General features: G+C 45.1%; 2 protein-coding genes across 4 annotated transcripts in view; one reads left to right on the plus strand and one right to left on the minus strand.

Annotated features, from left to right (window-relative positions):
* Window positions 1-253: 253 nt before the first annotated feature.
* Window positions 254-7,655, plus strand: XPA (XPA, DNA damage recognition and repair factor). Of its 2 annotated transcripts, none has more exons than XM_049794557.1 (6): window positions 254-505; window positions 913-1,029; window positions 3,125-3,230; window positions 4,864-5,029; window positions 5,707-5,824; window positions 7,281-7,655. In XM_049794557.1, the coding sequence occupies exons 1-6, from the start codon at window positions 331-333 to the stop codon at window positions 7,427-7,429; spliced, it is 831 nt and encodes a 276-aa protein (XP_049650514.1). In that variant the 5' UTR covers window positions 254-330; the 3' UTR covers window positions 7,430-7,655. The 2 variants fall into 2 exon arrangements, with proteins under 2 accessions (XP_049650514.1, XP_049650515.1); XM_049794558.1 differs by having other exon boundaries at window positions 502-583.
* Window positions 7,656-8,987: 1,332 nt separating this feature from the next.
* Window positions 8,988-15,104, minus strand: part of NCBP1 (nuclear cap binding protein subunit 1) — a 32,611-nt gene continuing 26,494 nt past the window's right edge. The window contains exons 21-24 of one of the 2 annotated variants that reach the window (XR_007505019.1): window positions 12,894-13,037; window positions 12,371-12,484; window positions 11,199-11,471; window positions 8,988-11,068 (exon numbers count right to left, since the gene is read on the minus strand). Coding sequence is in view for 1 of the 2 variants with exons in the window: in XM_049794556.1 (XP_049650513.1) it covers window positions 11,358-11,471; window positions 12,371-12,484; window positions 12,894-13,037 (372 nt within the window). In the remaining variant the exon portion in view is untranslated. Of the gene's footprint in view, window positions 11,472-12,370; window positions 12,485-12,893; window positions 13,038-15,104 lie in introns of both variants that reach the window. The other variant, XM_049794556.1, reaches the window with a different exon arrangement.

Consider the following 15,104-nt stretch of genomic DNA (forward strand, 5'->3'; position numbering starts at 1 on the left):
CCCGGGCCGGGCGGCGCCCCCCGCCCCCCGTGGCCGGGCGCCACGCAGGCCGCGGCCCCCTCCCCGCCAAACCCCGCGCGCCCCCTCCCCTCCCCCCCCAGCCCCCCCTCCCTCTCCCTCCCTCCGCTTCCCGGCAGGCCGCGCGGGGCGGCGGGGCGGGGAGGCGAGGCGGCGGCTGCGCGCCTGCGCGGGGGGCCTCGCCCCTTTCGCCCCCTCCCCCGCCTCCCTCTCTGCGCAGGCGCAGTGCGGCGGCGGCTCGGCGAGGGGAAGGGCGAGTCGCCGCTGCCGGAGCGGGGGGGATTCGCGGGGCTCCGCGGCTCAGCCGCCGCCATGGCGGGCGCGGCCCCGGCCCCGGCCCCGGCCCCGGCGGAGGAGGCGGCTTCGGGCGCGGCGGGCGAGCGGCCGCCCCTCTCGGCGGCGGCGCTGGCGAAGATCGAGCGGAACCGGCAACGGGCGCTGGCACTGCGGCAGGCGCGGCTGGCGGCCCGGCCCTACCCTGCCGCAGGTCGGATGGCAGCGGCGGCGGACGGGCCCGGCCTCGCCGGGCGGCTCCCCGCGCCCCTTTTTCTTTTCGGCGGGGGAGGTGGGGGTCGGACGGACGGGACGGGACGGCGGGAAGGGCGGAGGGGGGGGGGAGGTGGTGGTGGTGGTGGCGGAGGAGGGGGGGGGGGGGGGGCACCGCGCCGCCGTTGGGCGCGAGGCGGCGGGGGCGGCGGGAAGGGGGGGGGGGGGGGGGAATCCGCCGCCGCGGCGCGCGAGGGCCCCCCTCCCCCCACGTGGGGGGGAGGGGGGCCCTCGCGCGCGCGCCGCGGCCCCCCGCCTCGCGCCGCGGGGGGAGCGCGCGCGCGCGCCCCCTGTCGGCGGCGGCTCCCGCCGCGGCCGCTAACGCGGCGTCTCGTTTGTCTTCTGCAGGCGGCGTGCGGGCGCGGGCCCCCCCCAAGGTCGTGGACACGGGAGGGGGCTTCTTCCTGGAGGAGGAGGAGGAGGAGGAAGAGCCCGGCGCCGCCGAGAAGATCGTGCATCCCCCCGGTAAAAAAACCTCGAGGGAGCCGTGCAGGAAAGAGGTGGCTGGGGCGCCGGGAGGAGGCGGTGCCGCGTGCGCGGAGCTGGTGGGGGAGGGCAGGAAGGCGCGGGGGCGACAGTGAGCCGGGTTCGGGCTGAGCGAGCAGGGCGGGTTGGGCGCCTTTTTTTTTTTTTTTTTTCCCGGGCTTTTTTTTTCACCCTTTCTTCCTTCCCTTCCCCCCCCCCCCGCCCTCTTTTTTTTTTTTTTTTTCTTTTCCCTCTCGTTTCTTTTTTCTCTTCCTTCTTCCTTCTCATGCGCCTTTCAGGATGTGCTCAATTTCTGGCGCGTCCGATTCTTTCAGCATTAAAGCGGCGAGCAAATACGCGGTAATTAAAAATGAAGAATTTTAAGCCGCAGAAGTGGGACACAGTCAGTGCCCTTGGGTATAGCAGGGTTTTTTCTTCCCTCGATGAACGTTATTTCCACTATTTCTTTCGGGAATTTGAATTTTAAGACCAAAATAAGTGTAAATCTGCGCGGCTTCGTTGGTTCTGGGAATTTTGAGGTTGATCTCGTTGATGCCAAGATCTGAGCACTGCTGCAGTGCCAGCTTTTATCGTTATAAAACGTGCTGACGCCAAGTTGCTGATCGTTTGGTGGAGGATTTCGACATATTGTCTTGTGATATTCTCCATCCAAAAAGCAAATGGAGAAGTAAGGATCCCAAAATAGATTCACTTTCTTCTCTGGGATCGTCTTTGTCTTGCTTTGTTCTGCTCTGAATCAGCTGCGGGGCTGTTGGTGCAGTGTATCTCTTTGTTAGAAATCACCACCAGATTTCATTAAGAGTGTAAACAACTAGCCGCCCTACTTCTTTTGAGGGGCTAATGTTTAACAATAAATGAAGTAGATCTGGGATGCCTTTGCACCGGGGGTATTTTTGCTGTGTAATTCATAATGTCATTGTCTTAATAAAATGTCTTCGTATTCGGGAGTACTGCCTTAAATGATGAAATGTGATGTAAGAGCATGACTATGTGAAGTACTGAGCATCCCACTGTCGCTAGTAGGACTGAATTGGCATAAAATGTCGTCTTCGCTAGATCGAATCTGCTATAAATGCAAACGCAATTAAAAATGTATGGTGCTGCATGTCAAGCATTAATCTTCTCTTTCAGGTATTGTTAATATTCTGCAGCATTACCTCACTTTCAGCTCTTGGAACTGTATACCAATGTTAATTTAATGCTAGAATTACAATGTTAACTGTTAAAGGAACGTTCCTTATAGCTGCGGTTACTTGAATCAGTGTTTCTTGGTGTCCCATGGAACATAAAAGCAGATGGCGATGACGCTGGAGGTGATCTACCCGGCGAGGATGCGGCCAGAAGTGATGGCCGGCAGTGGGATGAGTCTGGGCTTGGAGCAGTGCTGAGAGGGCTTGGGGAGAGGATTGTAGTGGAGCTCCATCCCCATTCCACTCCTAGCAGCTCTCTGGCCATCCACCTCCATTTCTGCCAGCTGGAATGGACAAGAGCCTTGCCAAGCGCCCCAGGCCTCCGTTGAGCTCGTTTAGGGAGAGGCAGGTGTGGCTGAGCAAGGAAAAAAACTGGAGCAGAGCTGAGAGGACTATGATGCCAGTGCCGCTCCTGTACTGCTTCCTGCTCTAGCCACCCTCTTCGAACTGCATCCCCTTCTCTGCTTCCTTCCGTTCCTGCCTGCACGTCCTCTGTAATTCAGGACGTATTTTGGAGGGCCAGAATGGAGGAAGCTGTAGGAGGGGATATGAAGTGCTTTTGTGGGGAAATGTGGAGAATTTTTTTTTTTTAACAATGGCTAAGTTGAAACAAATGTCTGCATTTGAGTGTTTAAATCCAATACTTAATACAGTGAACCTTCCAGCAAGAGCAGAAATATACCGGCAGAGATGGGTTTGCATGATAATGGGTTTGAATTTGTACTGTATCTTTCTGGAAAACTTGAATACAGGAGTGAAACTAGTCTGTAACAATAAGAACCAATAATGTAAATTTTAGTAAAATTGCTTGTCATACCAATTCCAGATGCCTGTTTTTAACATGGTAGTTCCTTACGAAAAAAAAAAAAATTTCTTTCCATTAGCACCTGTACTAGAATTTGACTATCTCATCTGTGGAGACTGTGGCAAAGAATTCATGGATTCCTACCTTATGCAGCACTTTGATTGGGCAACATGTGATAATTGCAGGTATTACAATCAGGAGAGGGAAGCTTTATTTTATGTAAAGATTGCTGGCTGTAATTTAGTTAATTAAAATAATTCTGTTTAATTAAAAAGGCTGTCAGCAAAGAGACATTTTTCGGTAACTTAATACTTGCTGAAAAAGTAAGTGGAAGTTGACTGATAACCTCTGTGTTCCGTTATGGAAGTGGAGAACAGCAGCATTGTCTCATGAGCCTGTCTTGGGGTAGGGGACATAGGTAGATTTTTATATAACATGGAAACCTGATGTCTTGAAAGCAGTTAGTGTGTTTGTCAGCATGGAAATTAATGTCTCGTTTGCAGACTAGAGCTATTCGAAAAACTGATAGAACACAGAATACCCGCTTTCTGAAGTAGAGCAGGGATTAGGAGAATATTTGCTGTCTTAGTGAATTAACCCAGGTAAAGTTAGTACTTTGGTCAGCACAAGTGGGCTAGGAGTATGGCAGCCAAAGGGCAGAAACCCCCCCCCCCTCCCCCCCCCGGAGGTTACCGATTGACCTGCAGGGTAAGCAGGAGTTTGACCTTGAGAGGGAGGCAGTCTATCCTCTCTTACCTTTCACACAGAAAATGCTCCAAAAGCCATCAAGATAAGCAGGGCAATGAAACCAGCTGAAGCAGCCAACCACCCACGAGTGTAAGAATGAATGGGTGAATGGGGAAAAAAAAAAAAAACGCAGCTAGGAGTTTGTTCTGAGAGCTTGCCTGCTTACTACAGGGAACGGTCGGGGTGTGCACGTGGTGTAGGCAGTTCACAGTCATTAGAGATGAAGTGCTGTCTCTTGAAGGTAGGATGGGTGAAAAAAAGATGTTGAGAGGGCTTGGAGCATTATGAGTGGTTTTTCCTCGGTCTAAGTAGCTCTTGTAGCTGAACATCAGACATTCCTCGGTGCATTACCTTTTACTGTGAACTTTGAATTCTAGTAAAGCTACGTTTACAGCAGTATTTCCTTGATGACCGTTGCTAGCACTTACGGTTTGGCAGATTGTTCCGGCTCAAGCAATTCAAGTTCCACTTCAGTCAGGATTGCGTAAATGTTACTTTTTTCATTAACTGATAAATGCTGCTGCAGTTACACAGTTTTTCCTTATCTGTCTGGTAAAAGTTAGTCTTTTAAGGTTTTTATTTTAAGGTTCCTCTACCTATTGCATAGCATTTAGAAACGAGTGCTCTGTGTTGCCAATCTGTTTCTGGGATCTAGAAGCATATGGAGTGTGTATAGTCTCAGGTGATCTGACCTGTCTCACATTACACATTCTTTCTCTCTTGACCATGTGTCAGACTTGTACTTTTGTCCTCTTGAATTGCATCTGGGTTAGGTGAATGCCTAAAATTATTCATACTCCTTTTAAGTTTCAGTTACTCCCTCTTGTAAGAAAACAGAAGAAAAACAGGATTCTCAGCCTATGTTTGCTCAAATGGGAGAATTTTTAAACTTAATTTCAGTAAAGCTATCCTGGAGTTCAGCTAGACTGTTGGAATCCAAAGTTACTTGCATACATAAAAACAGAGAGGAAGAGGGCTGCCTGTATTTCAGGAATGTTAGAAATGATGGGGGCTTAGATGTTAACGTGTTTTTCAGCTGTAGCTTTCTCATCATCATTTTACATCTTCCAGAGATGCTGAAGATAAACATAAGCTTATAACAAGGACAGAAGCAAAGGAAGAGTATCTTCTTAAAGACTGTGACTTAGACAAGAGGGAACCAGTGCTCAGATTCATTGTGAAGAAAAACCCTCATAATTCACGATGGGGTGACATGAAACTTTATTTAAAACTACAGGTATAGAAACTGTTTGTGTATTTCAGACCTCTTTTTACCTTCATACAGCTTTGGTAGCCAAAATGCTTTCTCTTTGCTTCCGATTTCTGAATGATTTTGCCAAAGCTAAGTATATTATATGTAGCCTATGTAAATTTTCTGTATAGTTAAAATAAAGAGCTGTGGTCCAAATTCCTGAAAATGTCTGTGTTTGAGAGATGTCCATGGACCACAACCTCAGTGATTTGCACAATTAACAGGTCATGAAGTGTGTGGCCTTCAGGTGCAACACTGAAATATGTGGGGCAGCTGCTGCTGTGTGTGACCCTTTGTAGCTGTGGCCTCACATTCAAAGCTCTGCCTTCAGGGGCAGCAGGAAAGGCAAGTAGGTTTTACAGGGCTGTTGTCATTTCTTGTTTGCTACTTTTGTAGGAGTGCTGCTGCTTCGGTGGAGTATGCACAAAACTGGAGTTGGGTTTGACTTGACTAAGTTACATCTAGCTGATACTAAAAAGCAGTGTTCTCTCTTACTGTAGAAGGAATGCCATGTTTGCGGGTCAAGAGCAAAGAGACAGATGGGAGGCAGAGGCAAGATTGGGTTGGCTTGTGTATGTCTAGGGGAAAAAATAAAATTTGTGAGTTAGAATAGTTTACTTCTGTTTGAGGGGAAACGAAACACATCTATGTCCATCCTGTAGGTAATCAAGCGTTCTCTTGAAGTTTGGGGTAGTGAAGAATCATTGCAAAAAGCAAAGGAACTCCGCCGTGACAGCAGAGAGAAGATGAAACAGAAGAAGTTTGATAAGAAAGTTAAAGGTAAAGGGCTAAACTTAGATAGTGCAGTACCTGAAGTAAAGTACAGTTCTGTTTAAACTTGTTTCTGCATCTGATTAAAGTATTTAGAAAATCTTCAGTGTGGCAAAATGGAGGTTTTCGAGAGCTGTGTGGGTAAGCTGGGAGCAGTCTGGTCTGACCTCATAGCTGACTATTTTGGGCGGAGGGTTGGACTGGAGATCTGAGGTCCCTTCCAATGTGAATTACCCTGTTGTCCTGTGAACATGATGTAAGTGACAGAAATCAATTACGACGGTTCATTATGGGGTTTTGAAAATTTTTTGGTATGACCCAGAATGTGCCATAGACTGTTCTGTTACTTTTCCTGACTTGCAGAGAACATGAATTTTTGTGGCAGTAGGTTATAATTCTGTCATACAAATGCCTTCAGGTGGAGTAACTGTAAATGAAGGTAGACAGTGGCATTTCCCACTGTTCACAGTATTCCCAGCTGCTGTTTTTGCTACTCATTATCCTTGGGTTTTCCTGATAAGTATTTAGGAGAGTATTCAGTGGGTAGAACTTCTGAAAAATAATTTCAGCACAGGCATGCTAGTAATTTTAAAAAAGAGCAGGTCAGGTCTGTTTCTTTGCAAGAGCTGGGGCTTACCACGGTGTCTGTGCTGCCCATAGCATCTGTGCTTTGCTTCGGGTCAGTGTTCACAGGCAGAAGGCTCAGGCTGGCTATACTGGTATTGTCTGGAGGAGGCAGAACGTGAGGCTGAGAAAATAACTCCTGTCTGGACCATTGATGTTGAGGGCACAGAAGGACTGGCAGCAGACTGTAGCCAAGATGCCAAGAGTTCAGTGCAAGTACAGGCCTTAACGTGACAAAAGTTTACAGCCTGAATGGCTTGGCTTAAAATGTGACTACGTTTTGCTGTTCAGTATGCTTGCCACCCACTTGAAACATCCGGATAATATCTTGGGCTAGGCTGCCAGCCTGTGCTCTCTTGAAAAACCCGCTGACTTCACTGCGGCTTCTGCAGAGGCAACCCACATTATTGGGCATAAAGCTTAGAGAATGCCAAGTCATTTGGGAGGCTTACTGTGAGCTGAATGAAAAGTAACTCTTTCTTGGTCATGTAAAACTAGTGAGGTGTTCTATAAAAACTTCTGCATTCCACCTACCCCTTTTGGATACCTTCAGATGGCTTCATGTAAAAAGGCAGTGGGCAACATGTACTTAGTCCAGATGGAAAATCTTCTCCTGGGCGATTTCATGTCTGTGTAGTTCTTACCCTTCAAAATAGGCAAACAAGGTGAGGCTTGCAAGGCATGTCAGAGCTTGTTCTTGCAACAGCAGATTCTCACCCAGAATTTATGGGAGACAGGTAACAAGCAGATTGTCATCTGCAGTCCTCAGAAACATGGTTAGCTTGAATTTTATTAACCATTTTTTATTAAAATCTTGAAATTTTCCTGTATTTTTCATCAGAACTCCGCCGTGCTATGAGGAGTAGTTTGTGGAAGAAAGAAGCTAGTATTCATGAACATGAGTATGGAGCAGAAGAAAACATTGATGAAGATGTATATAGAAAGATATGTACTGTATGTGGCCATGAATTAACTTATGAGAAGATGTAATCTGTTAAAAGATAATTTCATTATCTTCTAGTGATACTTTGTATTGAAGTCAAATAAATCCTCATCATGAACAAGCTGTTGTAAAATTCTGTGAAGAATGGTATTTCTCAGTTGTAAGAAGCTCTGTACAGAACAATAAGCTTTGGCTTTTAAGCTAGATCTTAGGGGAGAATGTAACACGTTTTTAACAGCTGAATAAATTGGTACTTTGTAGGCCAAAAGATAAGTCAGTATTGCTCTGCTTTATGTGCTGATGAAGTTAGGGTGAACTTCCCATTTCTTGTCTACTTCTGTTAGAGGAGGAAGGCTCCGTATTTTGCCTTAACTGGTGTCTGGTTTCCAGTGACTGTCACTGGTCAGGGGTGAGCAGAGAGCAACTACTGGTACACCACATCATCTGGGGGCTGGTGATCATGTCATGCAGCAGATTCTCCTTCTGCTTGGACTGGAGACTGGACTCTGTTAAAAGAATTCCCTCTCAAAAGCTGTGTGCTCCTGGGGAGGTTCTGATGCATCTCCACCATGTTTCATAGGGGAGAGTCCTTAACTGTATCCTCTATTGCCTTTTTTTCAAGTTTTGGACCAGAGACCAAGATGACTCTTAAAATACAACTTTGTCAGAAATTTGTAAATGAAAAGGGTAAACACCTGTCCTTGGGTGGGGGAGTACGCTCCAATATAGACCCAAATAATGTTTGCTTTCAGGAGAGGGTGGATTCACTTTCAAGTCAAAATCTCTCAAATTTCAGATCTTCAGTTCTTGGAGCTGTTGTGGAATGCTTGTGAAAATGGCTGAAGTGAAGGAACACGCTCTAGGCAGTGGCTCTGCAGTTGTTCACCATTGTAAATATGGCAGATCTCTCTGAAGTCTCTTGAGACTTCTTTGGGGAGCCTGGGGCCCTGGCTGTGCAGAACTGGAGTGTTAGCAGTGGAGAGAAGGCAGACAGGGAGTGCAGATGATGGTTCCACCAACAGGTCTTCACTTCTCCAGCACTCTCATGGTCTGCAGCCCTGTGACCTGCCTTTCCAAGCAGCACAGAGTACTTGGGGCTTTGCCAGGCCTAGGAAAGCAGCAGGTCCTGGCAGAGCTTTTGGAAGTAGTCCTCCACGTCATGGTACCAAGAGCCAGTGTTGTCTTGGGTCCCGAAACTCCTCTCCAAGGGAGCTGGGTGGTGTGCACTGGCTGCTGAATCACTTACCTGTGGGCAGGCTGCAGCAGCCACCCTTCAGCAGGCACCACTGGCCCACCCCTGCCTCACCTCCTGCAGCAGCACCGCCCAGAAGACAGGAGGTGGCAAGAGGGAGAATTTCCACAGAAGCACCCTCTGGGCACCCAGCAGCACACACGCTTGCCTCACTTGGCTGCGCAGGGGAGGGAAGAGTGTTTGATCAACCTGTAGCACAAGGAGGTGAAGGCTTGCGTGTAACAACAGTAACAGTGCAGGGAAAGCAAAACTGCCCCAAACCCGACAGCATTTAACACCAGTGTAACCCTGCCATGACTGCTTTGCTTCAGTGGCCCCCCCAAAATAGGCAGGACAAACACTCCCAGTAGCAATCTGCTTCACCTTCATTTATTTTTGTCTTTAGTTGTGCATTTTTTTCAACCACACCACATTTCTATAGCATCTTTACAGTATCCACCATCTCATGCTTCAGCAGTTCCAAGTTTCTCCAGTTAGCTACTGGTATCACTATGCAAGGTCTCGTTCTCTTTCCTACAGATCCAACCAGTTTCCCAGCCAAGTCAGGTGTATGCCACTGGACCTACACAGAGGGAAAGGTGTCCAACAGACTCAAGAAATGTGATCAAAGCCCATGCTCACCATGGAAGTCAAAACAATTTTGAAGGACATTGCTATTTGGTTTTAAATCACAGGATTACACTCAGGCATTTGCAACTGGATTTCCAGCACCCGTATTTGTCAAGGCTCAGAGGAAGGTACAGGCTTTTACAGGCTTGCAAGTTCTAACTGCATTATCAGTTTTACAGAAGTCACATTTATAGTCAGACCCCCACCACAAGTTAATACCAGAACTCTTGATACTGATCTGAGCCAGTGAAAAAACTATTAAACCCCAATTAAAACCTCTACAGTATTCAATGTTTCTTTAAAAAAAAAAAAAAACCAAAACAAAAAACCCCAAACCAACTATTTGATTACTCAAGAACATTAAAAGAGAAATATTTGAAGCAGAAGTCTCTGCATGACTGACAAAACCCTTGCGTAAAGCAAATTTACAACAATTAACAGTATACCCTGAAAGAGCAGAGGGATTGGTCAAATCAGAAAGCGTAAGCAGAGAAAGCAGAAATAACAGATCTAAGTCTATGAGGATATATCGGATTGCTACAGGCCACACACAAACTTATGTCAATCAACACTCAAAGTAGAAAGTTCCATTTTTTACCCTCCTCGTTGAATCAGGAGGTCAATTGGTCAACGTACGGATGAAATGCATCACTAGGTATAATACTTGAAAAAAATAATTTGTACAGGAACAAAATTACTCGAAGCTCATCACCTTCTAAGCTTGAACTGAATAGCACTGGGTATGTAAATTCTTTAAACATTCATCTGCAAAATGAAGAGACCATAAACAGCTTGGAAATATACTGCAGACTGATGGACCTGAGCACCTAAGGCAGTGTCTCTGCCATTCATCACTGCTTACCGTAATACAGACCACTCTGGCTTGGTATTTATGTATGTAATGTTATTTGTGTAACTCAAAACTAAGGCTACTCTATTTCCAGGCTGTGTTTTCCCAGTCTAAGTTCCTGTGAGATATCACTTAATTTAGCATTAAAATGTTTTCTGAAGACATGGAAGCCACGCGCTGTTGTCACATTTTAAGCAAGGGAAGGGCAGCAGATGCAGCCACCGCAAAGCAGTTGTTACAAAGCCAGATGAGGCAAGGGCACTTGGTTCATCCACCATTGCTACCAGAAAGATTTCTGGCACCATTGCAGGCCGAGCCCAGCACAAGCTTGGCAGCCCAACTAGTTACAGGCTGAAATAAAGGAACAAGCTGAACACTGCCCTGTTCTCTCCCCTAGCATCTGGGGCTGGAGTTCCCAACACCCAGGTAAGGCTTGCAGTATGGAAGTCTAAAGTTTGTTCCACTCCAACTCTTTCTTACTGTCTCTATTTACCAGTGATGACTGCTGCCAGGAGCAGTTAATGATTCTTCCGACTATACTGCAAAAAGGATTGCATTTTTCAGAAGTTGTCCATGAAGTTCCTCTACCGATTGTTTGTAGCTACAGTAATAAGACACTAGACAATACATTTCAAAAACATACTTCAGTTGTATTACAGCCATGTTCTTTCGAACTGTGAAAATCTAGCTGGCTTGGTAATAAACAAATCCATATGCTCTATACTACTTTGAAAGCTTAACTCAAGTGTTTCACATGCCCAAAGCTAAGACACTTTTCCTGTGCCATACTAGAGAACTTACCACACTGCTCATTGAGAAGGTGCATTCCCTTTCATACTCACAAAACGCCATGAATTGTTTCTCATTTCTGCAATTCCTTTGATTTAAGGGCCAGGCAGAGGTAACAAATTCTATTGTTTAGGGTTTTCTTGTTTGTTTGTTTTTTTTTCCCGATTTTTATTTTTATATAAACAACTGGGGAGAAACAAAAATACTATCATGAAGATCAAGAGTCAAACCAAATTAGAAGACAACAAAAAGAATTCATACTTTGCTTTGCATCTATCCCCTATCAGTCATATCTTGTAAGGCTTATGATGCTTACACAGTTTGCTGTTGGTCAGAGTACTGTATTGTTTTATATAGGAGCACATGAAAGCCAGTTTTAGTCAAAAATTTCTTCTATCCCCATGTCAAGTTTTCCCATTAAAAAAAAAAAAATTCATTAAAGTCCTGCAGACAAGACTCTGCCTGTCAATAATCCTCAGGCCTGCAGAGCACAGAACTGCTGAAACACAGCCAGTATGTGGTGGTCCAATTCAGCTGTAAACAGGAGGTTCTCTAGGGTCACCATGTACTGCTGGATTATCTGGTGATGCTGGCAGATAAAAAAACAAAACCAAAACAAAAACCTTTATTGTTTTCATCTATCCATACATAAGAACAGGTAGAGAAGTCAAGGCATGTAAAAATCACAGGTCAAATGTTTTCATCAAAATTGTCAGGCACAACTCATTTCCACACCACAGTAGCAACTGACAAGAAAAACATAATGCACAGCCACTAGTGATTGCAAGAAGAAAGCATGTGCTGAAATCCTGTCTTGAGGAGCACTGTGCTCCCTGTAGCTCTTTACTCCTGGACCCTGAATTTTGTGCAGGATACCATGCAACTGCAGAGATATCCTAGAAGAATCATGATATTTGCTTTCCTCTGAAGCCACATCTACTACCGAGGAAGGGTTCAGCCCAAGGGAGAATTATACCACCACTCCCATTCTTCAACATATCTTCTGCTTGCACAGGTATAATTTTCTATTGCTATCACTTTCATCCAGCAACCTGTGCTTATTACCTGATTCAAGAATTCAAAATTATTTTTAATATTTATGCATCTTATTAAAAGGAATTCTGCAATATTTTAATCGACGTATTTAAAAGACATGTATTATAGTATTCTTGTTCGCTCAGAACTTTGCCCTTACTATAAACATACAGTTAAGAGGAGCTCAGTGAAATTCATAGTCACATCTTGATATCTTTTTGCAGTATGCTCTCAGTGTGGGAATTAATCAAGGACCAGTCACTCCACCAGTCTGTGGCCGAGATGTGGCCAGAACCAGAGCTGCGACCTAGCCCCAACACAAGTCTTCAGAGAAGATGTGCTGCTGCTGCTGCCTATTGCTACTCTCATGGAGTGCTCAGTTCTCCAGCCACAAAGCTTGTCTATCCAGCATGCCCCTGCCCACAGCCTTCCAAACTGAGAAATGAAACTTACCTGCAGGAAGATCTGCTGCAACCTCTCTATACAGCTCTTGTACCACGGTGTAAATACATCAATTCCACCTGTCTCACAGCGCACTAAGTGCTCAGTTAACAACATAATGAAACGCTGCAGGAGAGGAAAAAGAATACGTAAGTCTTGTCAAATGAAAGCAGGATCCTAACCTCAAGTAAGAGGATCTGGGGGACAGAAGCTTTGAACAGCAATGTGAGAGTAATTATTTTGCTTGGCAAACACTGAATTTAGTAAGCAAATAAAACCCAGTTACCTTCTGGTTGTTCAGGAAACTACGCTAGCAGAACCCCTCTGTTCTTAAGCACTTGAAACTGAACAGATCTTGCTCAGAAGCAGTCTTTGCAAGGGGATGATCTGGATTGACTCTAACCCATAGTAAACCCATCAACCCCTTCCCATATTCTTATTCCAAGAAGATGCCCAAGATACAAGTGACATTGAAACCTTATAAATCCAGTAACTTTAAAACCTGAAGGTGAGAAGAGACTTTGCCCATCATTACCTGGAATATAACAAGGAAGAGATTCTTTTGCTCACTCTGGGCTGACTCTACTTTCTCCTGCAAGCGCTCTATCTGCTCTTCTAGTGGTCCATCTTCCCGATCGCTGCTTCGGTCATCGTCATCATCATCATCATCACTGTCTCGCTGTAAGTGACAATACAAGACTAACTAGCAACTTGTGGATGCTGTTAATGCCCTGCGGTTCCACAAGTGAAAAGGTCTGCAGAGCAATTGAAAAGCAGCAACTGAAGCTGCTCTGTAGCTTGGTTAAGTATTGTGTTTTGAAAGACATTAACTTTCAATATAAGTCAGGGAAGAAATTTGGAAGGAAAAATGCCAATATGGGAAAGCCCTGAATCAAGATTTCAGAGAAACCAGTGCAAGCTTCAAGATTTACCAGTCCTTTATTTAGTGGAAACACAGTAAAAAGTAATACCCCTGCTGACTTCATCATCACCAGATAAGGAACAGCTTTTTAAAAAACAATCCAGCGTAGAGATTTTAAATTGTGTCTACTGCAGCAGGGCAGGTAATTAATTCAATGAACAGTTCTGAAATCTCAGGGCTCCAAAAAATAAGGTACTTTGTGCAAGAACTCACAGGAATCCAGCTGGTTAGCACAAAAGGAAGACTAGAGACTGCAGCCCATGGTGTTGAAGTGGGGACTCCCTATATTCATGATCAAAAGGGATGCTCTCAGACTAGAAAGGGTCATCACGGAAACCAAACTAACTAGGAACATGGCATGTTCGCATTACCTCAAAAACAAACCAAAACAACACAATACCAAAAAACACAAAATACATATAAGTACCGGACTTGGGAGCTCAGGTAATGAAGTATTCCACAAGACTACAACGGACATAGGAGGAAAAGCAGAATCTGATGGATTATGGTGCATTTAAATACAGATATTGCTTGTCTCACAGGATTGTCTCTGTGCAAAAATACCCACAACTTAACATCTCAAAACTTCAAATATTTGTAAAAGGAGCATGTGCAACTTGTGACAAATATAGGGCCATGTGTTAACTCACCTACTGCATAACAAATGAAAACTCAGAAGAGTTACAGCCCTGAATCAGCATAAAAAATAAAAATTACTTACCAGAGCAAGTGAGAATTTAATTTTATTCTCTCTATAGGAACTTGCTTTTTCCCCATCTACAGAGGTTTCCTGAACTCAAAACGCTAAAGGACCAATAAGACCTAAGAGAAAGCATGTAAACCTTGGACTCATTCCATAGTAAGGCAATCCACTTCATGCTGGGGACATCAAAACTTCACAGCTTACTTCCCCTAAAAGGAATGGTCATGCAGCAGAGCAACAGCCTGCAGAACTGCTCACTGTTGCATACAAATGTTTCTTCCTGAGACAATACTCATTTAAAGTACTCAGTAGTAAAGAGCTGCAGCAAGAGACAAGTACAGAAATGAGAACACTGGTGTATTTGTTTAGAGATGCCAGAGAAGCTCTCTGCCTTACACTAACATCAATGAGTACATGTAGGTCTTCAAAAATCATGGGTATTTATTAACTGCTGGTCAATGTAGATTAAGGATGCAAGCAACTAGGATGGCTGTTGCTGGGAGTGAAGGAAACAAGATGAAGGGGCTGGGATGAACTCACACTGGCAAACTGTGAGGTATTAGTGATCTCTCACCAGAAACTTCTGGAAAAATAACTGACTTGTGCAGGTTTCTTCAGAAACCATCAGCAGCCTCTGTGCCATTATTGTGGTTTAACCCCAGCCAGCAACTAAGCACCATGCAGTGCCAAATTCTGACATTAACTTCATCCAAAGTTTTGGTGCTAGCTAAGGGTTTTATGCTGGTAATCATACTCACAAACTACATACAAACATGGAAATTCTCTCTTGCTCTTTGCAACTCTCAGTGTGTTTATAAACTGGCTTCATTCTACCGTGACTAAGTATTGCATTCAGCCAAGCTTCCTTGGAGCCCATCTTTTGCAGCTGCCACATTAGACACTGTCTCACCCCGTTTTACTGTCCCACTTGGGACAAGAGAACACAACAGCAGCTGCTTGCTCATCAGTTTGTTGTATATAGTAACCCAGATCATGCAAAGGAATTCAGAAAAATATGCTGGAAGAAGGAAGTGACAGATAGCAGTGTCAGAATCCAGCAGCATCCATCAGAAGAACAGTAACAGCCAACTTTTCAATAGCAAATAGCTGTTTCCGTGCAC

This window comes from Accipiter gentilis, chromosome Z (genome assembly GCF_929443795.1).
Source record: "Accipiter gentilis chromosome Z, bAccGen1.1, whole genome shotgun sequence".
NCBI lineage: Eukaryota > Metazoa > Chordata > Aves > Accipitriformes > Accipitridae > Astur > Astur gentilis.

Excerpts from the sequence above, each read along its gene's own strand:
- XPA (XM_049794557.1), top strand. The coding sequence starts at position 331 with ATGGCGGGCGCGGCCCCGGCCCCGGCCCCGGCCCCGGCGGAGGAGGCG. Across the intron at positions 506-912 it reads CCGGCCCTACCCTGCCGCAG|GCGGCGTGCGGGCGCGGGCC; the intron begins GTCGGATGGCAG and ends TGTCTTCTGCAG. Across the intron at positions 3,231-4,863 it reads GCAACATGTGATAATTGCAG|AGATGCTGAAGATAAACATA; the intron begins GTATTACAATCA and ends TACATCTTCCAG.